At 45.1% G+C, this 25,278-nt stretch overlaps 1 protein-coding gene across 3 annotated transcripts in view; it reads right to left on the bottom strand.

The window, feature by feature from the left end:
* The window catches only part of ANKRD55 (ankyrin repeat domain 55), a 61,958-nt gene that overhangs the window by 9,987 nt on the left and 26,693 nt on the right, over positions 1-25,278 (bottom strand). Inside the window, exons 2-10 of one of the 3 annotated variants that reach the window (XM_056547531.1) lie at positions 24,230-24,352; positions 19,894-20,024; positions 17,090-17,199; positions 16,841-16,901; positions 10,680-10,808; positions 9,014-9,198; positions 8,371-8,538; positions 6,578-6,718; positions 6,057-6,286 (exon numbers count right to left, since the gene is read on the bottom strand). In XM_056547531.1, the coding sequence (XP_056403506.1) occupies positions 6,057-6,286; positions 6,578-6,718; positions 8,371-8,538; positions 9,014-9,198; positions 10,680-10,808; positions 16,841-16,901; positions 17,090-17,199; positions 19,894-20,024; positions 24,230-24,352 (1,278 nt within the window). Of the gene's footprint in view, positions 1-6,056; positions 6,719-8,370; positions 8,539-9,013; positions 9,199-10,679; positions 10,809-16,840; positions 16,902-17,089; positions 17,200-19,893; positions 20,025-24,229; positions 24,353-25,278 lie in introns of all 3 variants that reach the window. The other 2 variants (XM_056547516.1, XM_056547523.1) reach the window with 2 other exon arrangements.

Here is a 25,278-nt window from a genome sequence, read left to right as displayed (position 1 = left end):
TGATAGGACTCCTCTGTGCTCTCACCTGTCTGATAGTACTCCTTTATACTCTCTCCTGTCTGATAGCGCTCCTCTGTGCTCTCTCCTGTCTGATAGCGCTCCTCTGTGCTCTCTCTTGTCTGATAGCGATCGTCTGTGCTCTCTCCTGTCTGATAGGACTCCTCTGTGCTCTCTCCTGTCTGATAGGACTCCTTTGTGCTCTCTCCTGTCTGATAGTACTCCTCTGTGCTCTCTCCTGTCTGATAGTACTCCTCTGTGCTCTCACCTGTCTGATAGCACTCCTCTGTGCTCTCTCCTGTCTGATAGGACTCCTCTGTGCTCTCACCTGTCTGATAGCACTCCTCTGTGCTCTCACCTGTCTGATAGAACTCCTCTGTGCTCTCTCCTGTCTGATAGGACTCCTCTGTGCTCTCTCCTGTCTGATAGGACTCCTCTGTGCTCTCTCCTGTCTGATAGGACTCCTCTGTGCTCTCTCCTGTCTGATAGTACTCCTCTGTGCTCTCACCTGTCTGATAGCTCTCCTCTGTGCTCTCTCCTGTCTGATAGCACTCCTTTGTGCTCTCTCCTGTCTGATAGGACTCCTCTGTGCTCTCTCCTGTCTGATAGGACTCCTCTGTGCTCTCTCATGTCTGATAGGACTCCTCTGTGCTCTCACCTGTCTGATAGCACTCCTCTGTGCTCTCTCCTGTCTGATAGCGCTCCTCTGTGCTCTCTCTTGTCTGATAGCAATCCTCTGTGCTCTCTCCTGTCTGATAGGACTCCTCTGTGCTCTCTCCTGCCTGATAGGACTCCTCTGTGCTCTCACCTGTCTGATAGCTCTCCTCTGTGCTCTCTCCTGTCTGATAGCACTCCTCTGTGCTCTCTCCTGTCTGATAGCACTCCTCTGTGCTCTCTCCTGTCTGATAGCACTCCTTTGTGCTCTCTCCTATCTGATAGGACTCCTCTGTGCTCTCTCCTGTCTGATAGGACTCCTCTGTGCTCTCTCCTGTCTGATAGGACTCCTCTGTGCTCTCTCCTGTCTGATAGGACTCCTCTGTGCTCTCACCTGTCTGATAGCACTCCTCTGTGCTCTCTCCTGTCTGATAGCGCTCCTCTGTGCTCTCTCTTGTCTGATAGCGATCCTCTGTGCTCTCTCCTGTCTGATAGGACTCCTCTGTGCTCTCTCCTGTCTGATAGGACTCCTCTGTGCTCTCACCTATCTGATAGCACTCCTCTGTGCTCTCACCTGTCTTATAGGAGTCCTCTGTGCTCTCACCTGTCTGTTAGCACTCCTCTGTGCTCTCTCCGGTCTGATAGCACTCCTTTGTGCTCTCTCCTGTCTGATAGGACTCCTCTGTGCTCTCTCCTGTCTGATAGGACTCCTCTTTGCTCTCTCCTGTCTGATAGGACTCCTCTGTGCTCTCATCTGTCTGATAGCACTCCTCTGTGCTCTCACCTGTCTGATAGCACTCCTCTGTGCTCCCTCCTGTCTGATAGCACTCCTCTGTGCTCTCTCCTGTCTGATAGCACTCCTCTGTGCTCTCTCCTGTCTGATAGGACTCCTCTGTGCTCTCACCTATCTGATAGCACTCCTCTGTGCTCTCACCTGTCTGATAGTACTCCTCTGTGCTCTCTCCTGTCTGATATCACTCCTCTGTGCTCTCACCTGTCTAATAGTACTCCTCTGTGCTCTCTCCTGTCTGATAGCGGTCCTCTGTGCTCTCACCTGTCTGATAGTACTCCTCTGTGCGCTCTCCTGTCTGATAGCACTCCTCTGTACTCTCACCTGTCTGATAGCACTCCCCTGTGCTCTCTCCTGTCTGATAGCACTCCTCTGTGCTCTCTCCTGTCTGATAGGACTCCTCTGTGCTCTCACCTATCTGATAGCACTCCTCTGTGCTCTCACCTGTCTTATAGGAGTCCTCTGTGCTCTCACCTGTCTGATAGCACTCCTCTGTGCTCTCACCTGTCTGATAGCACTCCTCTGTGCTCTCTCCTGTCTGATAGGACTCCTCTGTGCTCTCACCTGTCTGATAGTACTCCTCTGTGCTCTCTCCTGTCTGATAGCGGTCCTCTGTGCTCTCACCTGTCTGATAGTACTCCTCTGTGCGCTCTCCTGTCTGATAGCACTCCTCTGTGCTCTCACCTGTCTGATAGCACTCCTCTGTGCTCTCTCCTGTCTGATAGCACTCCTCTGTGCTCTCACCTGTCTGATAGCACTCCTCTGTGCTCTCTCCTGTCTGATAGCACTCCTCTGTGCTCTCTCTCCTGTCTGACAGTACTCCTCTGTGCTCTCTCCTGTCTGATAGGACTCCTCTGTGCTCTCACCTGTCTGATAGCACTCCTCTGTGCTCTCTCCTGTCTGATAGCACTCCTCTGTGCTCTCTCCTGTCTGATAGGACTCCTCTGTGCTCTCACCTGTCTGATAGCATTCCTCTGTGCTCTCTCCTGTCTGATAGCACTCCTCTGTGCTCTCACCTGTTTGATAGCACTCCTCTGTGCTCTCTCCTGTCTGATAGCACTCCTCTGTGCTCTCACCTGTCTTATAGGAGTCCTCTGTGCTCTCACCTGTCTGATAGCACTCCTCTGTGCTCTCACCTGTCTGATAGCACTCCTCTGTGCTCTAACCTGTCTGATAGGACTCCTCTGTGCTCTCTCCTGTCTGATAGTACTCCTCTGTGCTCTCCTGTCTGATATCACTCCTCTGTGCACTCATCTGTCTGATAGTACTCCTCTGTGCTCTCTCCTGTCTTATAGCGGTCCTCTGTGCTCTCACCTGTCTGATAGTACTCCTCTGTGCGCTCTTCTGTCTGATAGCACTCCTCTGTGCTCTCACCTGTCTGATAGCACTCCTCTGTGCTCTCTCCTGTCTGATAGCACTCCTCTGTGCTCTCTCTCCTGTCTGATAGCTCTCCTCTGTGCTCTCTCCTGTCTGATAGGACTCCTCTGTGCTCTCACCTGTCTGATAGCACTCCTCTGTGCTCTCTCCTGTCTGATAGCACTCTGTGCTCTCACCTTTCTGATAGCACTCCTCTGTGCTCTCTTCTGTCTGATAGCACTCCTCTGTGCTCTCTCCTGTCTGATAGGACTCCTCTGTGCTCTCACCTGTCTGATAGCATTCCTCTGTGCTCTCTCCTGTCTGATAGCACTCCTCTGTGCTCTCACCTGTCTGATAGCACTCCTCTGTGCTCTCTCCTGTCTGATAGCACTCCTCTGTGCTCTCTCCTGTCTGATAGGACTCCTCTGTGCTCTCTCCTGTCTGATAGCACTCCTTTGTGCTCTCACCTGTCTGATAGCACTCCTCTGTGCTCTCTCCTGTCTGATAGGACTCCTCTGTGCTCTCACCTGTCTGATAGCATTCCTCTGTGCTCTCTCCTGTCTGATAGCACTCCTCTGTGCTCTCACCTGTCTGATAGCACTCCTCTGTGCTCTCTCCTGTCTGATAGCACTCCTCTGTGCTCTCTCCTGTCTGATAGGACTCCTCTGTGCTCTCACCTGTCTGATAGCACTCCTCTGTGCTCTCTCCTGTCTGATAGCACTGGGACCACACAGTGCTATCCTATCATCACTTACTGGACTTTGTCCATGCCTGTGCTTTGTCTTGGACAAAGCCATGGTTTTATAAGTCATGATTTCTATAACAAATAAAAAATTCTTATGAACCATATTAAAAAGGTTAATGTTTTGCCACGATGTATAACATATAAAAAGTTTTTGTTTCTGACAGCACCCATTTAATAGTTTTTACACTGTATGTGGCTCCAGTGAACATACAACTGGTTCCACCACAACAAGCTCTGGTACAGCTCACTCATTGAGAAAAGCTGCAGCATTTAAAATAAAGGATCCCCTGCGATCTGACATTTACTTCCTATCCATTGGATAGGCACTAAGTAAATTTAAAGGGGTACTCCGGCGCATAGACATCTTATCTCCTATCCAAAGGATAGGGGATAAGATGCCTGATCGTGGGGGTCCCGCCGCTGGGGACCCTTGTGATCTTGTACGCCGCACCCCGTTAAAATCAGTCCCCGGAGCGTGTTCGCTCCGGGTCTGATTACTGTCGATCACGGGGCCGGAGCGTTGTGACGTCAAGGCTCCGCCCCGTGTGACGTCACGCTCCGCCCCGGGACCCCCACGATCAGGCATCTTATCCCCTATCCTTTGGATAGGGGATAAGATGTCTAAGCGCTGGATCACTCCTTTAAATCCTAATATCCCTTTAACTATGGAGTGCCTGTTGTCCACAGTGTGTTGATCCATGTGACACAATGAATTCAGTGTCTAGCAGGTTTTTTCAGCATCCATATACACCTTTTTGGATTCGTATACAGCAAATTATTTACACAGCGTGACAGGGTTTGTTTTATATTGGAAGTCTCTTTGGGGGGGATTGCTTGTTGATTAGATTTAATATATCACACCACTTATTTATTCTTATTCAGAGACGCAATATTTGTTCTTATCCCAATTTCAGAACCAGTGGAGGTACTCAATTATTTCAGATAAAGGGTGGGTGCCCACTGGAGGGTGGGCCTTTCATGGCCTCCTTCAGTTTTAGGGTTACCCATATATTGTGTTTTGGTTTTTTTGTGTGTTTTTAAATGTATGTTTTTAAAGTGTGCACCAGGTTCAGATTTCCAATTGACTTCAAACTGATTTCATACGGATCTTGACATTCGTCTTTCAATGCTGTAAAAATTAAACATATGAACACGGCCTAAAGACTTCAAATCATTCAAAAATACCTCAATTGTGATTATAGGCCAAATTACTTTTACTTCATGGCAATATTTCACCAACCCACTTATGAGTATAATCAGTTCACCTGGGTAAACTCCAGCACCAGCAGTCTATTAAGATGACCAAGTGCAGTGATCAAATGCCACACCCTCTTTCTTCAAAGCCAGAGAATTCATAGGAAATGTAGGCAGCATTAGGAAGTAATTTCAGCAATGGAGTTGCAATCAGTACGGCTGAAAACTGATGCCTGCCACATCAGCTAAAACAGGTAAGCACAAGGCCCTCTATATTATTTTGTAATAATAACCTATGCATCACCATAAATGCAAAAATAATTTCTGGATTGCTTCTTGAAGTATAATAAGGGGTCTTTAGATACAGTACCACATCTTACCCCACCAGCCAAGAAGGTATTATACAGTGCACATTATATAATCCCAGAATTATCTTGATACATAAAACGTTTACAACCATTAAAGGGGTACTCCACTTAAAAACTTTTTTTTAATCAACTGGTGCCAGAAAGTTAAACAGATTTGTAAGTTACTTCTATTAGAAAATCGTAATCCTTCCAGTACTTATCAGCTGCTGTATGTTTCACAGGAAGTTCTTTCCTTTGTCAATTTCCTTTCATTTTTTGGAACTCTCCAGAGTAGGAGCAAATCCCCATAGCAAACCTATCCTGCTCTGCACAGTTCCTGACATAGGCTGGGTTCACACTACGTTTTACAACTACGGTTCCCGCATACGGATGGAACAGTATGGGAAAAAGTAAACCGTATGCGTTTTTAAACAGTATACTGTTTTTAAAAGTGCATACAGTTCCGTCAGTTTTTATAGAAAAAAAACCATAAGTTTTTGAAAATTTTGTCCATTTTTAATGGGAGGGGTCTTGGGTGGGGACTTTAGGATTCAAATGCGCATGTGCAAAGTAAAAACGTATAAGTTTTTCCCGTATGGAACGTATACATGTGCGTTTCCAATTGACGTCCGTGTTAAAAAAAAACGCGTACGGTTTACTTTTTCCCCATACTGTTCCATCCGGTTTTTTTTTCCATACGGTTTTTGATAGAAAACGTATGCGGGAACCGTAGTTGAAAAACGTAGTGTGAACCCAGCCATATATAGACAGAGGTGTCAGCAGAGAGCACTGTGGTCAGACAACAAGGAAATTCAAAAAGAAAAGAACTTCCTGTGTATTATATAGCAGCTGATAAGTACTGGAAGGATGAAGATTTTTAAATAGAAGTAATTTACAAATCTGTTTAACTTTCTGGCACCTGTTGATTCAAAAAAATCAAGGCCTTTGCATTACCAGTTATCATTGGTTTTACCTGAATGTGTATTGTCCATGTGAGGAAGATGAGGAGGAGGAGGACAGAGACTGTCTATATGATTTGACTTTTTGGGTAGCACCCGATGCTTGAGCTTGTCTGGCTGTGGTGAAGTCCATGCTTTATGGGGCAGGATTTGGTTAGCAGCTACATTCCAGGGATTGTCTTGCAAGGCATGGCCACTAATCCTGTGGTCAAACAGGTCATGCTCACTCTTGCTCTTCTGAGATCTGTGTGCAAAATGGAAAGGGTTACTCTGCGGGGCGTCCGATGACGTCTGTAAAGTGGTTAAAAAAGGGTTTCCGAGGGTTATGGGAGGGAGGCTCTGCGTTCGTATGGGCGGAAGACCTTTGCAGTTCTGCTTGTTTTCTGGTAACAAATACTTCTGAGACTCCATCATCCTTTTTTTGCAGGTCACTGAGGTCACGCAGTCATCTTGGGGGTCTTTGCAGTTCGTGTCCAGAATACAGTCAAACGTGGTGATGATGTCATCGACCTCGGAGGTCTCCTCTCCGTTATACCTGAGTTTGTCTTTCTGGTGAGATTTCTGGTCCACCCTCTTCTTCTTACATGAAAATATCTGATTTAGCACAGTGAGACGTCCTTCTTTCCTCATGGCTTTGGTGCCTGGGGAGGTCAATGGCTGGAAGGGATCTGGTCTACTGCAAATACAAAGAACATGGTATGGTAAGATATGGTCTCATGAGGACAACCCCTATACATATGTCCTCTTAGAGAGATGATGGCTCACAACTTTCAAAAACACTTGCTGGTTTTGTCTCTCTATAGAGAGTGTAGAGGGGTATGTGTACTTTTGGCAGCTGGAATTAATTAAAGGGGTACTCCGCCCCTAGAGCTCCATGCACAAGATGACAGGGGGTGCTGCAGAAGAGATCACAGTGGGTTCCCAGCGGTGGGACCCCCCACGACCAGACATCTTATCCCCTATCCTTTGGATAGGGGATAAGACGTCTAGGGGCGGAGTGCCCCTTTAATCTTAAGGATTGAAAGCAGAGAGTGACAGAGTAGCTGCCTACAGAATTGTACCTGAGTGTATAGTGTCACTATTATGTGTTACCTAGGCATCCAGCAGTAGAACGGAGCTTTCAGAAACTTCCCCACCCTTTACTAATAATGAGATGACTCTGCTCATCATGTCCCAGTCTATACAGGAAAGCTCACAAGTGAACTGCAGCAAGGATAAGTTGTCAGCCTATTGTGTGCTCTAGTGGCCAGTGAAAGAACTGCAATTTTTCAGGACATTTTTATATGAATAGTCACAAAAAAGTTATAGTGTAACATCATATAGTTATAGTGTATAGTCATCTAAGCCCAGTAATATATTGGAGACGACTGTTCAAGAAAACTGTTCTGTACCCAATTTAAACTTTTTTATAATGGTGCATTAAAATATCAGACATGAATATTTATTGATGATGGTTGGTTATGATTAGTGATGATAGTTCATGACAGTCGGTTTGTGTTGGTTGATAATGATTTGTGATGGTTAGTGAATATTGTGAGGGTAGGGGATGAGTCTAGATGATTGGTAATAATTGTTCATGATTGGTTGCGGATGGTGATGATTGGGGTTTGTTTGTGTTGGTTGGGAATGTGATGGTGATGATTGATGATAGATGGTGATGACTTGTGATGGTTAGAGATGGTTGGGGATGTTTGGGTTGGTGATGGTTCATGGTGCATTGATGATGAATGGTGATGGTTTGTGTCAGGCAGGGATGGTTTGTGTTGGTTGATGATGAATGATGATGAGTGGTAATAGTTGGGGATGGTCGGTGATGCATGGTGATGATTGGTGATGAATGGTGATGGTTTGTGATGGATGACACATTGTGATGATTTGTGATGACTGGTGATGGATGGTGATGGTTTGTGATGGTCGATGATGCATGGTGATGACTGGTGATGGATGGTGATGGTTTGTGATGGTTGACACATTGTGATGATTGGTGATGACTGGTGATGGATGGTGATGGTTTGTGATGGTTGATGATGCATGGTGATGGTTTGTGATGGTTGATGATTGGTGATGACTGGTGATGGATGGTGATGGTTTGTGATGGTCGATGATGCATGGTGATGACTGGTGATGGATGGTGATGGTTTGTGATAGTTGACACATTGTGATGATTGGTGATGACTGGTGATGGATGGTGATGGTTTGTGATGGTTGACACATTGTAATGATTGGTGATGACTGGTGATGGATGGTGATGATTTGTGATGGATGATACATGGTGATGATTGGAGATGAATAGCAGTGGTCGGAGAAGAGTGGTTCAGTAGTTTTTACCTGTTCTCCTGAGAAAGCAGCTTGATGCATGCGGTGTGCCCACAGTACATGGCATAGGTGAGGGGTGTATTCTCATTGATGTCCCTGGGGTTCATATCTACTCCTAACTTCAGCAAAGTCTGCACACAATCTGATTTTCCAGCAGCTGCGGCCCAGTGCAGCGGAGTTCTGCAGTAGAATGTGACAGATATACATATGTGTTGTCATATGATAAGCATAAAGGTGGAGTTATCAGCAGGGGTCAAGTCCTGGGGAAAGAAAGTGAGGGAACTCATCCAAGAATTACACTCAAGAGCTAATCCTGAAGGACTACGGCTAATGGGAACGGTGTTCCTGCTGTGGAAAAAGTGCAGGAACTCAGTTTCCCAGTGTTCCTGTATTACTTGAGCTCTGGTTATCACACTTGGTATTGTTTCTCTTTAATCTGATTCAAGTCATCAGGGTGTACCAACAGGAGGCCCTATAAGAAGATGCCAGTGTCGTAAAGGAAACATGGTAGGTGGGGGCCTAGGTACAGATTTTGCAGCACCCTGTGTGTATGAAACCAGCACAGACTCACAGCAAGAATGGACGATCCATAGAAGACACCACACACGATGCGGCCCTGCTGATCTCCCTATTTACATAGAGGATCACTGCTCACCTGTCATCTACATCCAGGGCCTGCAGATTGCATTCTGGGACTCTGGCCAGCTCACAGATGATGTCGCTGTATCCGGCAGCGGCAGCTATATGCATGCACGTCTTTCCATTCTCATCGTCATAGTTGATGGTGGCTTGTCCCTGCTGGTGGTCCAGGATTATGGAGCACAACACTTGGTTTCCACTCTGAAATCCAAACAGGACAACTCATAACTCATTGGCAGGGATTTAATAATAATTCCCAACAGGAGAATATAAAGAGTGGAGCACTCACCCGGTCTTGAGGAACAGCAAATTTCTTTATTGCATTACAACTTCATCTCATTCCAATACATGAAGGAGAGCGGACAGATGTAGATGGGAGGGGGAGTGGGTTGGGCGATGGTCCGTATCGCGCAATCAGCGCTTCGTCAGCCCCCGAGGGGCCTGACGAAGCGCTGATTGTGCTATACGGACCATCGCCCAACCCACTCCCCCTCCCATCTACTGTCACGATGCCGGCTGGCAGGAGGTGGATCCTCTGTGCCAGAGAGGGATTGGCGTGGACCGTGCTAGTGGACCGGTTCTAAGTCACTACTGGTATTCACCAGAGCCCGCCGCAAAGTGGGATGGTCTTGCTGCGGCGGTAGTGACCAGGTCGTATCCACTAGCAACGGCTCAACCTCTCTGACTGCTGAAGATAGGCGCGGTACAAGGGAGTAGACAGAAGCAAGGTCGGACGTAGCAGAAGGTCGGGGGCAGGCGGCAAGGTTCGTAGTCAGGATGGATAGCAGAAGTTCTGGTACACAGGCTTTGGACACACTAAACGCTTTCACTGGCACAAGGCAACAAGATCCGGCAAGGGAGTGCAAGGGAGGAGATCAGATATAGCCAGGGAGCAGGTGGAAGCCAATAAAGCTAATTGGGCCAGGCACCAATCATTGGTGCACTGGCCCTTTAAGTCTCAGGGAGCTGGCGCGCGCGCGCCCTAGAGAGCGGAGCCGCGCGCGCCAGCACATAACAGCAGGGGACGGGAACGGGTAAGTGACCTGGGATGCGATTCGCGAGCGGGCGCGTCCCGCTGTGCGAATCGCATCCCCGACGGCCATGACAGTGCAGCGCTCCCGGTCAGCGGGACCGACCGGGGCGCTGCGGAGAGAGAGACGCCGTACGCGCTCCGGGGAGGAGCGGGGACCCGGAGCGCTAGGCGTAACATCTACATCTGTCCGCTCTCCTTCATGTATTGGAATGAGATGAAGTTGTAATGCAATAAAGAAATTTGCTGTTCCTCAAGACCTGGTGAGTTCTCCATTCTTTATATTCTCCTGTGGGAAATTTCTTGGACTTTATATGTGAGCACCGGAATGGTTCTTGTACCAGAGGAGCGTAGCGGCGGATGAATTAGCAAAATATCAGTGCCGGGTATTATCGATTGTGGATTGATTAATAATAATAATGTTGGTTTTGTATTAGTTTAGTCTTCAAACCAGCTGTGGTTTTCCCTGTGAATTTATTACTGTGGGGCAGCACCGAAAAAGTGACCATGCGTGATATAATAAGTGTAATGATGTGTAGTCTCCTTATGGGTGGGGGGACCCAAGAAATCTGTGTATGAATGAGGGTTGTTCATCATTCAGTGTTGTACTGTCATCTAATACATAGCCCCCCCCCCTCATATAATGCCGTACCTGTACTGCCCAATGTAGAGCTGTCTTAAAGTCTTTGTCCACCAGAGTAGGATCTGCTCCTTTCTGCAGCAAGCTCTGCACATGTTGTGGCCGGTTGTGAAACGCTGCCCAGTGCAGTGATGTCATCCCCTGTCATACACATAGAGAAAGAACAAGTATAGTAATAAGTGATGTCATCCCATCATACACATAGAGAAAGAACAAGTATAGTAATAAGTGATGTCATCCCATCATACACATAGAGAAAGAACAAGTATAGTAATACGTGATGTCATCCCATCATACACATAGAGAAAGAACAAGTATAGTAATAAGTGATGTCATCCCATCATACACATAGAGAAAGAACAAGTATAGTAATACGTGATGTCATCCCCTGTCATACACATAGAGAAAGAACAAGTATAGTAATAAGTGATGTCATCCCATCATACACATAGATAAAGAACAAGTATAGTAATAAGTGATGTCATCCCATCATACACATAGAGAAAGAACAAGTATAGTAATACGTGATGTCATCCCCTGTCATACACATAGAGAAAGAACAAGTATAGTAATAAGTGATGTCATCCCATCATACACATAGAGAAAGAACAAGTATAGTAATAAGTGATGTCATCCCATCATACACATAGAGAAAGAACAAGTATAGTAATAAGTGATGTCATCCCATCATACACATAGAGAAAGGACAAGTATAGTGATAAGTGATGTCATCCCATCATACACATAGAGAAAGAACAAGTATACAGTAAAGGAAAACATTATTTGATCCCCTGCTGTTATTCTACATTTGCCCACTGATAAATAAATCATCGGTCTATAATTTTATTGGTCGATTAATTTAAACAGTGAGAGAGAAAATAATAACAAACAATCCAGGAAAACACATTTTAAGTAAGTTATAAATTGATTTGTATTTTACTCGGTGAAATCATTACTTGATCCCCTATCAATCAGCATCATTTCCGACTCCCAGGTGTCTTTTATACAGGTAACAAGCTGAGATTAGGAGCACTCTCTTAAAGGGAACACTCCTAATCTTAGCTAGCTACCTGTATAATAGACACCTGTTCACAGAAGCATCAATCAGATTCCAAACTCTCCACCGTGACCAAGACCAGAGAACTGTCCAAGGATGTCAGGGACAAGACTGCAGACCTATACAAGACTGAAATGAGCTGCAAGACCATCGCCAAGGAACTTGGTGAGAAGTTTACAACAGTCTGTGCCATTATTCGCATATGGAAGAAACACAAAATATCTGTCAATCTTCCTCGGCCTGGGGGCTCCATGTAAGTTCTCATCTCGTGGAGTTTCAGTGATCATGAGAATGGTGAGGAATCAGCCCAAAACTACACGGGAGGACCTTGTTAATGATCTCAAGGCAGCTGGGACCATAGTCCCCAAGAAAACAATTGGTAACAGGCTACACCGTGAAGGACTAAAATTCTGCAGCGCCTGCAAGGTCCCCCTGCTCAAGAACAAACAGGCACAGGTCTGTCTGAAGTTTGCTGAGGAACATCTGAATGAATTAGAAGAGAACTGGGTGAAAGTGTTGTGATCAGATGAGACCAAAATCGAGCGCTTCAGGATCAACTCAACTTACCATGTTTAGAACGGGAGGAATACTGTCTATGACCCTAAGAACACCATCCCACCGTCAAACATGGAGGTGGAAACATGGGGGTGTTTTTTCTGCAAAGGGACAGGACAAATTAACAGCATGAAATAGATAAAGAATGGGGCCATGTACTGTAAATCTTGGGTGATCACCTCCTTTTCATAGCCAGGGCATTGAAAATTGGTGGTGGATGGGTGTTCCAGTAGGACAATGACCCAAAAAACACGGCCAAGGCGATAAAGGAGTGACTTAAGAAGAAGTAAATGGATGTCCTGGAGGGGCCTAGCCAGTCTCCAGACCTTCATTTCATAGAAAATCTGTGAAGGAGCTGAAGGTTCAAGTTGTCAAACATCAGCCTTAAAACCTTAAAGGGGTTCTCCGCCCCTAGACATCTTATCCCCTACCCAAAGTGGAGCATCGGGTGCAGAGACGGGCCCCCTCCCATAGACTTGCATTGAGGGGGCATGGCCTCCGCCCCACATCGCCAGTCATCTGGCACGGAGTGAAGTTGGCTCTGTGCACCGGATGTCTGGGGTGTCACAGCCGAGATTATGGGGGTCCCCAGCGGTGGTCACCAAGTACTAAGTCATGTTTTTCAGAGGGGTCAAATACTTATTTCACTGGGTAAAATGCAAATCAATTCCTAACTTAGAAATATATCTCATAAAATATCTTTTTGTTGTTATTGTTTCTCTCTACCGACCATTAACATTATAGACTGATCACTGCTTTGTCAATGGGCAAATGTACAAGATCAGCAGGGGTCAGTAATGGTTTCCTCCACTGTATTTATAAGTGATGTCATCTGTTTTAATCTGCATAGAAGGAAACAAAAGGAACAGTAATATATGATAAAACTTTTTTGGAGAGCCCCCTAGAGGACTGAAAGTGTGTTACTCCTGTTATTTTTTTTATTTTATTTCATTTGTTTATAATTTGAATAACATTCCTTTAACCCTTTTTTCTGCTTTTTTATTTTTATTTTTGCTGGGATTAGTTGCATTTTTCAGTGGCACCTTTCTTAAACAGCCTTTCCACTTTTCTTCTCTACTCTGCCTCTAGGGGGAGGGGTAAATTGGTCAGAACGTACAAATATATGAATGGACAGTACAGAGATCTTTCTAGTGATCTTTTTATACCTAGGCCGGTAACCATGAGAAGGGGGCATCCTCAACGTCTAGAGGAATGAAGGTTTCACCATCATCACAGACAGATTCTTTACTGTAAGAGCAGTGAGACTATGCAACACTGCCACATGATGTTGTGATGTCTGACTCAATAAACAAGTTCAAGGGCTCTGAATTTTTCTGGAGAGTAATAATATTACAGGTTATGGATAATAGATCTATGGGGACAAAACGTTGACCCAGGGATTTATTGTGATGCCATATTGGGGTCGGGAAGGAATTTTTCTCTGTCATGCGGAAATTCTAATCAGCCTCATGTTTTTTTTTTTTTTTTTGCCTTCCTCTGGATCAACACAGTAGGGTTCTAGGTTGAACTCGATGGACTCGATGGACTTACAAACTATGTTACTATGTTACTACATTGTGAGATCAATAAGATGAAAGCGTTTAGACCACTAAGACAAGAAGTTAGGGGGAAAACATAAAAAAATTATAAGAAGACAAATAAAATCTGTAAAGAAGCCATAGAAAGTAAAAAAGAACCACAAAATATTCTTCACCTACATAAATAATAAGAAATTTAAAACTGAAAATGTTGGCCCCTAAGAAACAATCTGGGTGTAATGGTGAAGGAGGATGAGGAAAAGGCCAATCTACTAAATGACTTCTTCACTACTGTATTTACAAAGGAAAATCCGATGTCAGATAACAAGAGAGGGAACAAAGCAAATTCTAGTGCAAATCTCACCTTTTTAAACCATGAAAAGTGTGGTGCCGCCTTAGCAACACAAAAAAACACAAATCACCGGGCCGATTATTAAGCTTGGGGTTATTTAGTTTGGAGAAAATACATCTTAGGGGCGATTTGATCACAATGCACAAATATATGAATGGACAGTACAGAGATCTTTTTAGTGATCTTTTTATACCTAGGCCAGTAACCATGACAAGGGGCATCCTCTAGATCTAGTGGAAAGAAGGTTTCACCATCATCACAGACATATTCTTTACTGTAAGAGCAGTGAGACCATGGAATACTTCCACATGATGTTGTGATGTCTGACTCAATCGTAAAATAGTAAAAAGAACCTCAAAATATTCTTCACCTACATACATAAATAATAAAAACTTTTAAACTGAAAATGTTGGCCTCTAAGAAATAATCTGGGTGTAATGGTGAAGGAGGATGAGGAAAAGGCCAATCTACTAAATGACTTCTTCATTACTGTATTTACAAAGGAAAATCCAATTTCGGATAACAAGAGAGGGAACAGAGTAAATTCTACTGCAAATCTCACCTTTTTATACCATGAAAAAGTGTGGTGCCGCCTTAGTAACACAAAAATACACAAATCACCGGCCCAGACAGCATCCATATCGGGGTTTTGCAAGAAATAAGTACCGTGCTAAACAGACCCTTATTCCTTATGTTTAAAAATTCTATAATGACAGCTATTGTTTCAATGAAGTTTAACATGGATAAATAAAAAGTTATGCACTTGGGCCGTAAAAACAAAACAATTATGTGCTAAATAATAAAACATAGGTAAAACTTCTACTGAAAAAGGCTCGGGTTACAGGTGGACAGTTAACTCTACTTTAGTGATCAGTGCCAGGCGGCGGCTCCCAAGGCTAACAAAGTCATGTGATTCAGTCGGTTCAGCTACATAGGGGCCCAGCGTATGAGGGGGCCCACCGCCCTTTGAAAGAGCGGCGGGCCCCCTCACACGACGCGCACGTGAGCAGCGTCGCTGCGCCGTCGCAGCTCACTGTTCTAAAGTGGCCGCGGCACATAATTGTCCAGCGGCCGCTTTAAACACGGAGCCTGCCAGCCAACCTGGGTCTGACGAGGGATGTGGTGCAAGTGACGTACCTCCGCAGACCCGTGCAGGAGGACTTCAGTGACATCACTCGTCAGGCCGCCACCAGAGAGGAGAAGCACTGGGCAGGCCAGGTAAGTGTGTCCGTTTGTGTGTGTGTCTGTGTGTGTCTCTGTGTGTTGGGGGGGGGGCTATGCTACCTAATGTGGAGAAACTGCTACCTAATGTGGCGAAACTATGCTACCAAATTGGGGAATCTATGCTACCTAATGTGGCAAAACTGCTGCCTACCTAATGTGGGGAATCTATGCTACCTAATGTGGGGAATCTATGCTACCTAATGTGGGGAATCTATGCTGCCTAATGTGGGGAAACTGCTACCTAATGTGGGGAAACTGCTACCTAATGTGGGGAAACTATGCCACCTAATGTGAGGAAACTATGCTACCTAATGTGGAGGAATCTATGTTACCTAATGTGGGGAATATATGCTACCTAAGGGGGGGGGGAACTATTCTAGCTAATGCGGGGAAACTGCTACCTAATCTGGGAAAACTGCAACCTAATGTAGGGAATCTATGCTACCTAATGTGAGGAATCTATGCTAGCTAATGTGGGGAAACTGCTACCCAATGTGGGGAATCTATGCTACCTAATGTGGGGAAACTGCTAACTAATGTGGAGAAACTATGCTACCTATTGTGAGGAAACTATGCTACCTAATATGGGGAATCTATGCTACCTAATGTGGGGAAACTATGCTACCTAATGTGGGGAAACTATGCTACCTAATGTGGGGAAACTATGCTACCTAATGCGGGGAAACTATGCTACCTAATGTGGGGAAACTATGCTACCTAATGTGGGGAATCTATGCTACCTAATGCGGGGAATCTATGCTACCTAATGTGGGGAAACTATGCTACCTAATGTGGGGAATCTTCTACCTAATGTGGGGAGACTATGCTACCTAAAGTGAGGAAACTGCACTACCAAATGTGGGGGGGGGGGGCTTGAATGAGCTGCAGCATATCGGGGGGGGGGGTTGGGGTCAGGCACATTCTTTACACAGGGGTCCTCTGCTGTCTGTGTCCGTCCCTGGGTTACAGGCCACGTTTACTCATGGTATATGGGATATAATTTTACAAATATGCCCATAGATCCCTTGTAAAGAACAAAGCAAAAAAAATTGAGAAGAATGCAATCTTTAGGGTGCTGATTAGAGATGAGTGAACTTACAGTAAATTCAATTTGTCACAAACTTCTCAGCTCGGCGGTTGCTGACTTTTCCTGCATAAATTAGTTCAGCTTTCCGGTGCTCCGATGGGCTGGAAAAGGGGGATACAGTCCTAAGAAAGAGTCTCCTAGGACTGTATCCACCTTTTCCAGCCCACGGGAGCACCGGAAAGCTTTACTAATTTTTGCAGGAAAAGTCAGCAACCGCTGAGCCGAGAAGTTCGTGACGAATTGAATTTACTGTAAGTTCGCTCATCTCTAGTGCTGTGGAATGCAATTTGCTTACATTGTACTGTACAAAATCCACAAAAATCCCTCACTTCTAAATGTTGGGGTGTCCCCATCACTCACCTCATTGTCCTGGTGGTTGATCTCACTCAGAGTTGACTGCTGCAGTAGAACAGATAAAAGTCTGCAGAACAAGGAGACAAAAACAGTGTCAGGACGCCCCCCAGCTGCCAGGGAGGGGAGCACACCCACTATTAGATGTGCTGTGTTGGAGTACACTCATGTGAGTTGTGGCTTAGACATTTGTCCCCAGCTCACCCTGTACTGACCTGGTGTCTGGATGCATCACAAATTCCCCCCCGAGGGACTTACCTGACATCAGCCTCTGCAGTGGCGGCGTGGAGAGGAAGTCGGCCATTTTTATCCGGGATGTTCTGCTTGGCTCCATTCCTGAGCAGACTCACACAGCCCTCCAGCCAGCCCTGAAAGCGGAAGACATCGGGGGAGATTTATTAAAACCCCGTCCAGAGGAAAAGTGGCTGAGTTGCCCATAGCAACCAATCAGATCGCTTCTTTCATTTTTCACAGGCCTTTTCAAAAATGAAAGTAACAATCTGATTGGTTGCTATGGGTAACTCAGCAACTTTTCCTCTAGACCGGTGGTCTTCAACCTGCGGATCGCCAGATGTTGCAAAACTACAACTTCCAGCATACCCGGACAGCCGTTGGCTGTCCGGGCATGCTGGGAGTTGTAGTTTTGCAACATCTGGAGGTCCGCAGGTTGGAGACCACTGCTCTAGACAGATTTTGATAAATCTCCCCCATCAAGTCTGCAGTTATGGAGCTTGGGGCCCCCTTTAGGGCTGTACAGGTTGAGCTGTGGTCGGGGGCCATGGTTTATATAGGGCCCAAACTCACCTATGGGGTGACAGCCTTTGGCTGGCCGGGCATGCTGGAATTTGTAGTATTGCAACAGCTGGAGGCACGCTGGTTGGCAAACACTGCTTTTATTGTAACAAAACTACAACGTCCTGTGTGACCACTAAACCAGGCGAGACTGGGTTCACACTACGTTTTTGCCATACTGTTTACAATCCGTTTTTCTAAAGAAAACCGTATGGCGAAAAAACGGATGGAACAGTATGGGAAGAAGTAAACCATATGCGTTTTTAAACCGTATACTGTTTTTAAAAGTGCATACAGTTCTGTCAGTTTTTATTTAAAAAAAATAAAAACCCATACGTTTTTGAAAATAATGTCCATTTTTAATGGGAGGGGTCTTGAGTGGGGACTTTAGGATGCAAATGCGCATGTGCAAAGTAAAAACTGTATACGGTTTCCCGTTTGGTACCGTATACATGTGCGTTTCCCATTGACGTCCATGTTAAAAAGAACGTATGCGGCTGCAGTACGGTTTTTAAACCGGAGACAAAACAGTGGTCAACTACGGTTTTGAGTACGGGAGAAAACCGTATTGCAAGCAGACAGTACGCAACCGGGTGCATACGGTTTTCTATTATTTGTCTATGTATACGGTTTTCAATACGGTTCCATACGTTTTCAATAATGAAAATGTATACGGGAAACGTACTTGAAAAACGTGATGTGAACCCACCCTAACAGTGGTACAGTACATGGGCGCATGGTGTGGTGGGTGGAAGAGTCCACTAATATTCCCTCATGTTGTCTCCTAGTGACAGGCTGTTATCTGCTTTATATATCGTGGTGTACGGGAAGCAGACATGGATTATTGAGCTTCCTCTGCCTCCTTTGTTCTCGCCAGGTATCTAGGTAACTTTATCATATACAGAATAGTGCCCATCAGTATACAGCAGCTGGCGTCAAGACTGATACATTGTACATAGCTAGTCCTGCTCTCAGCTGAGAAGTGGAGACAATTGTATCCAGTCTAGACAATGCTCTGTGAGCTAAACATCCTGGACTCCAGACTGATACATTGTACATAGCTAGTCCTGCTCTCAGCTGAGAAGTGGAGACAATTGTATCCAGTCTAGACAATGCTCTGTGAGCTAAACATCCTGGACTCCAGACTGATACATTGTACATAGCTAGTCCTGCTCTCAGCTGAGAAGTGGAGACAATTGTATCCAGTCTAGACAATGCTCTGTGAGCTAAATAGCCTGGACTCCAGACTGATACATTATATATAGCTAGTCCTGCTCTCAGCTGAGAAGTATATACAATTGTATCCAGTCTAGACAATGCTCTGTGAGCTAAACAGCCTGGACCCCAGACTGATACATTTTACATAGCTAATCCTGCTCTCAGCTGAGAAGTGTTACATTTGTATCCAGTCTAGACAATGCTCTGCGAGCTAAACAGCCTGGACTCCAGACTGATACATTGTACATAGCTAGTCCTGCTCTCAGCTGAGAAGTGGAGCCAATTGTATCTAGTCTAGACAATGCTCTGCGAGCTAAACAGCCTGGACTCCAGACTGATACACTGTACATAGCTAGTCCTGCTCTCAGCTGAGAAGTATATACAATTGTATCCAGTCTAGACAATACTCTGTGAGCTAAACATCCTGGACTTCAGACTGATACATTGTACATAACTAGTCCTGCTCTCAGCTAAGAAGTGATACAATTGTATCCAGTCTAGACAATGCTCTGTGAGCTAAACATCCTGGACTCCAGACTGATACATTGTACATAGCTAGTCCTGCCCTCAGCTGAGAAGTGGAAACAATTGTATCCAGTCTAGACAATGCTCTGTGAGCTAAACAGCCTGGACTCCAGACTGATACATTGTACATAGCTAGTCCTGCTCTCAGCTGAGAAGTGATACAATTGTATCCAGTCTAGACAATGCTCTGTGAGCTAAACAGCCTGGACTCCAGACTGATACATTGTACATAGCTAGTCCTGCTCTCAGCTGAGAAGTGGAGACAATTATATCCAGTTTAGACAATGCTCTGTGAGCTGAACAGCCTGATACACTGTACATAGGTAGTCCTGCTCTCATTGGAGACAATTGTATACAGCAGTGTTTCTCAACCAGGGTGCCTCCAGTTGTTGCAAAACTACAACTCCCAGCATGCCCGGACAGCCGAAGGCTGTCCGGGCATGCTGGGAGTTGTAATTTTGCAACAGCTGGAGGCACCCTGGTTGGGAAACACTGGTATACAGCCTTGACTATACACATTTCCTTACCAGATACGTTGCTAAGGACAGGCTTGTTCTTCCGCAGGCATCTTGTGTATTGATATTAGCTCCCATTTTCAGCAGTAGTTTCACGGTATCAACCTGGCGTCCGGACACAGCATGCATCAAAGGCGTGCACCCTGGGGAAATATTAAACAGTATTTAAAGGGGTACTTCACTGGAAAACTTTTTTTTTTTTTTTTTTTTTTTTTTTAATCAACTGGTGCCAGAAAGTTAAACAGATTTGTAAATGACTTCTATTAAAAAATGTCAACCCTTCCAGTACTTATCAGCTTCTGTATGTTCCAGAGGAAGTTCTTTTCTTTTTGAATTTCCTTTCTGTCTGACCACAGTGCTCTCTGCTGACACCTCTGTCCATTTTAGGAACTGTCTAAATCCCCATAGCAAACCTATCCTTTTCCGGACAATTCCTAAAATGGACAGAGGTGTCAGGAGAGAGCACTGAGGTCAGACAGAAAGGAAATTCAAAAAGAAAAGAATTTCCTCTGGAACATACAGCAGCTGATAAGTATTGGAAGGGTTAAGATTTTTAAATAGAAGTCATTTACAAATCTGTTTAACTTTCTGGTACCAGGTGGTTTAAAAAATTTTTTTTCCAGGGGAGTACGACTTTAAGGAATCATAAAAACACAGAGTATTGCAGTTTCCATACTTCCATACATATTCATTGACGACAAGCAGAAATCATAAATGCTGCAGAATTGTAACACAAATTACAGTGGTCCCTCCAGTTACAATATGAACTGGTTCCAGGACAACCATTGTATGTTGAAACCATTGTATGTTGAGACCAGAATGGATACCTGGGAATTGGTTCTGAAGCCCCAAAATGTCATCCAAAAATAGGAAAAAGTGAGTAATAAAGAAAAATAAGTAAATAACTAATATAGATAAAGCAAATCCTTACATATAAAAGTAATAAAGATCTGCTAGGAGCTGTAATCACTATGTATATAGAGGACAGGAGCTTCTTCAGGGTTCTGTACAGTACACACATTGTCCTAAAAAAGTAACATGGAGGGGGCGCTACCAGACACCAGTCAGTGTATACACTTGAGTGATACAGGTAAAGAGTAGTACTGTAGAGAACATGTAATACCTCCCTGTACTGTAGGGGGCGCTACCAGACACCAGTCAGTGCATACACTTCAGTAATACAGGTTAAGAGTACAGAACATGTAATACTTCCCTGTACTGTAGGGGGCGCTACCAGACACCAGTCAGTGCATACACTTCAGTAATACAGGTAAAGAGTAGTACAGAACATGTAATACCTCCCTGTACTGTAGGGGGCGCTACCAGACACCAGTCAGTGCATACACTTTAGTAATACAGGTAAAGAGTAGTACAGAACAAGTAATACCTCCCTGTACTGTAGGGGGCGCTACCAGACATCAATCAGTGCATACACTTCAGTAATACAGGTAAAGAGTAGTACAGAACATGTAATACCTCCCTGTACTGTAGGGGGCGCTACCAGACATCAATCAGTGCATACACTTCAGTAATGCAGGTAAAGAGTAGTACAGAACATGTAATACCTCCCTGTACTGTAGGGGGCGCTACCAGACACCAGTCAGTGCATACACTTCAGTAATACAGGTAAAGAGTAATACAGAACATGTAACACCTCCCTGTACTGTAGGGGGCGCTACCAGACACCAGTCAGGGCGTGCACTTCAGTAATACAGGTAAAGAGTAGTACAGAACATGTAATACCTCCCTGTACTGTAGGGGGCGCTACCAGACACCAGTCAGTGCATACACTTTAGTAATACAGGTAAAGAGTAGTACAGAACATGTAATACCTCCCTGTACTGTAGGGGGCGCTACCAGACATCAATCAGTGCATACACTTCAGTAATACAGGTAAAGAGTAGTACAGAACATGTAATACCTCCCTGTACTGTAGGGGGCGCTACCAGACACCAGTCAGTGCATACACTTCAGTAATACAGGTAAAGAGTAATACAGAACATGTAACACCTCCCTGTACTGTAGGGGGCGCTACCAGACACCAGTCAGGGCGTGCACTTCAGTAATACAGGTAAAGAGTAGTACAGAACATGTAATACCTCCCTGTACTGTAGGGGGCGCTACCAGACACCAGTCAGTGCATGCACTTCAGTAATACAGGGGTTCTACCAGTGAATGTCCATTCCGATTGGTCGGTTCTTCCTGCCATTGACACGTTTTACAGATCTGGACTGTCTGTACATTATATGATAAGTCTGGTTTATAGTTACAATGGTCCAGAAAAGACCATTGTATGTTGAGACTATTGTAAGTTGAGGGATCACTGTATATTAGAATGTTGCAGTAGATTACCAATAGGATACACCAGGTATTGGTAACCTAGAGAAGGAAAACCCGACCCTGAGGCAGCGATTGACACAACAGGCCACAAGGGCTCCATGTACGGGATATATCTGTGGTCTCCGGCAATGTCCCATTTATACTGCAGAGGTCCCCGCGTCCTGTGATATATAAGAGCTGAATATAAATCTGAGGACCCTGCAGTGACACTGCACAGACATCTAGTGTCATAGTCTGATAAGATATATGTAGAATGGTTATTTACAATATTGCTACAGAACAGTGTAGAACAGGGCACAACAAAGATTATTTTTTACTGTGGAGCACAACGAACCTTATTCAGTTGCCCCCTGTAGGTAGTTTGCCACCTGTATGTAGGACCACCTGTAGGTAGATTGCCCCTCAGATTTAGGATTGCCCTGTAGGTAATTTGCCTCCTGTTTGTACGACTACTCTGTAAGTAGTTTGCCCCTGAATGGAGGATCCCCCTGTAAGTAGTTGACCCTCTGTATGTAGGACCCCACTGTATATAGCCACCCCTGTAGTTTGCTTCTCCCCTGTATAGTGCTGCCCTGTAATTAGCTCCCCCCCCCGTATAGGACCCCCTGTAGTAAGCTGACCTGTGTTTATAGCCCCCCCCCCTGTAGTTAGCTTGCCCCATGTATAGGGCCCCTATATTTAATTTGCTTCCTGTATTTCGGACCCCCTGTAGTTATCTTGCCCCCTGTATTTCGGACCCCCTGTAGTTATCTTGCCCCCTGTATAAAGGACCCCTGTAGTTATCTTGCCCCCTGTATAAAGGACCCCCTGTAGTTATCTTGCCCCCTATATAAAGAACCCCCTGTAGTTATCTTGCCCCCTGTATAAAGGACCCCCTATATAAAGGACCCCCTGTAGTTATCTTGCCCCCTATATAAAGGACCCCCTGTAGTTATCTTGCCCCCTGTATAAAGGACCCCCTGTATAAAGGACCCCCTGTAGTTATCTTGCCCCCTGTAAATAATGACCCCCAGTAGTTATCTTGCCCCCTGTAGTTATCTTGCCCCCCTATATAAAGGACCCCCTGTAGTTATCTTGCCCCCTGTATAAAGGACCCCCTGTAGTTATCTTGCCCCCTGTATAAAGGACCCCCTGTAGTTATCTTGCCCCCTGTATAAAGGACCCCCTGTAGTTATCTTGCCCCCTGTATAAAGGACCCCCTGTAGTTATCTTGCCCCCTGTATAAAGGACCCCCTGTAGTTATCTTGCCCCCTGTATAAAGGACCCCCTGTAGTTATCTTGCCCCCTGTATAAAGGACCCCCTGTAGTTATCTTGCCCCCTATATAAAGGACCCCCTGTAGTTATCTTGCCCCCTATATAAAAGGACCCCCTGTAGTTATCTTGCCCCCTGTATAAAGGACCCCCTGTAGTTATCTTGCCCCCTGTATAAAGGACCCCCTGTATAAAGGACCCCCTGTAGTTATCTTGCCCCCTGTATAAAGGACCCCCTGTAGTTATCTTGCCCCCTATATAAAGGACCCCCTGTAGTTATCTTGCCCCCTGTATAAAGGACCCCCTGTAGTTATCTTGCCCCCTATATAAAAGGACCCCCTGTAGTTATCTTGCCCCCTGTATAAAGGACCCCCTGTAGTTATCTTGCCCCCTGTATAAAGGACCCCCTGTAGTTATCTTGCCCCCTGTATAAAGGACCCCCTGTAGTTATCTTGCCCCCTGTATAAAGGACCCCCTGTAGTTTTAACTTACCCCATGTAGGTGACTTATTTTGGTAAAGATGAAAATCTACCAGGATATCAGCAGGACAGCGGTAAACATCACTGCGTATCAGCACCGGGCGACATTTTACTCGTGAAGTTTGTTCATTGCTATAAAAATGCTCATTTATCCCGGACGCCAGAAAATTCTAGAATATAGGATCTACCGCACTACGTACCTGTGTGTCTGAGGTGATGACTCTATCAATCGGAAGGATTGTGCACCTCCCCCACACGATGACCCCGGCTCACCTACCTTCATTGTCACAGTATTCTAGGATTGAAGGGTCTTCACGGATGATCGCCGTCAGTGTGTTGACATCGCCATTAGCTGACGCTTGATAAACCACAGACAAGTCAATCTCTTCCGATGAGTCACCTGCAAACAAAATCCAGACAGTGAGAGTCTCCTTAAAAGCCCCAGCGTCCTGCAATCAGTCATTATTATAAAAGGAACGTCTTATTACTATTAAAGGGAATGTTTCATTATTATACAAGGGAAGTCTTATTATTATGTGTCATGGAAGTAATTTTAATCCTATTTATTACATGTCAGTCTGTAGAAGAGAAATAATTGGTTCATTCTGCTATATTTTTATTTTTTTATTTTACAAACTATTTTACAAACCTTCCATATAAGCACATACTCTTCTTGTATGATCTGTATAGCAAGTGCAGCAAGGTGTACATGTTTTATGGTAATTGAAATAATTGTGAGTTAACAGACTCACTATAGGAGACGATGGAAGAGGGATGGGGACAATGAATGTGGAATGGGGAGGATAGATGCAGGATAGAGGGATGATGGATGGAGAATAGAGGGATGATGGATGGAGAATAATGGATGGAGGATAGAGGCATGATGGATGGAGAATAGAGGGATGATGGATGGAGGATAGAGGGATGATGGATGGAGAATAGAGGGATGATGGATGGAGGATAGAAGAATGATGGATGGAGGATAGAGGAATCATTGATGGAGGATAGAGGGATGATGGATGGAGGATAGAGGGATGATGGATGGAGAATAGAGGGATGATGGATGGAGAATAGAGGGATGATGGATGGAGGAAAGAAGAATGATGGATGGAGGATAGAGGAATCATTGATGGAGGATAGTGGGATGATGGATGGAGGATAGAGGGATGATGCATTGAGAATAATGGATGGAGGATAGAGGGATGATGGATGGAGGATAGAGGGATCATGGCTGGAGGATAATGGAGGGATGATAGAGGGATGATGGATGGAGAATAGAGGGATGATGGATGGAGGATAATGGATGAAGGATAGAGGGATGGAGGA

The sequence above is a fragment of the Hyla sarda genome, chromosome 1 (assembly GCF_029499605.1).
Source record: "Hyla sarda isolate aHylSar1 chromosome 1, aHylSar1.hap1, whole genome shotgun sequence".
NCBI lineage: Eukaryota > Metazoa > Chordata > Amphibia > Anura > Hylidae > Hyla > Hyla sarda.
Note: the sequence above shows the minus strand (reverse complement) of the source record. Positions and strands in the feature narration are given on the sequence as shown.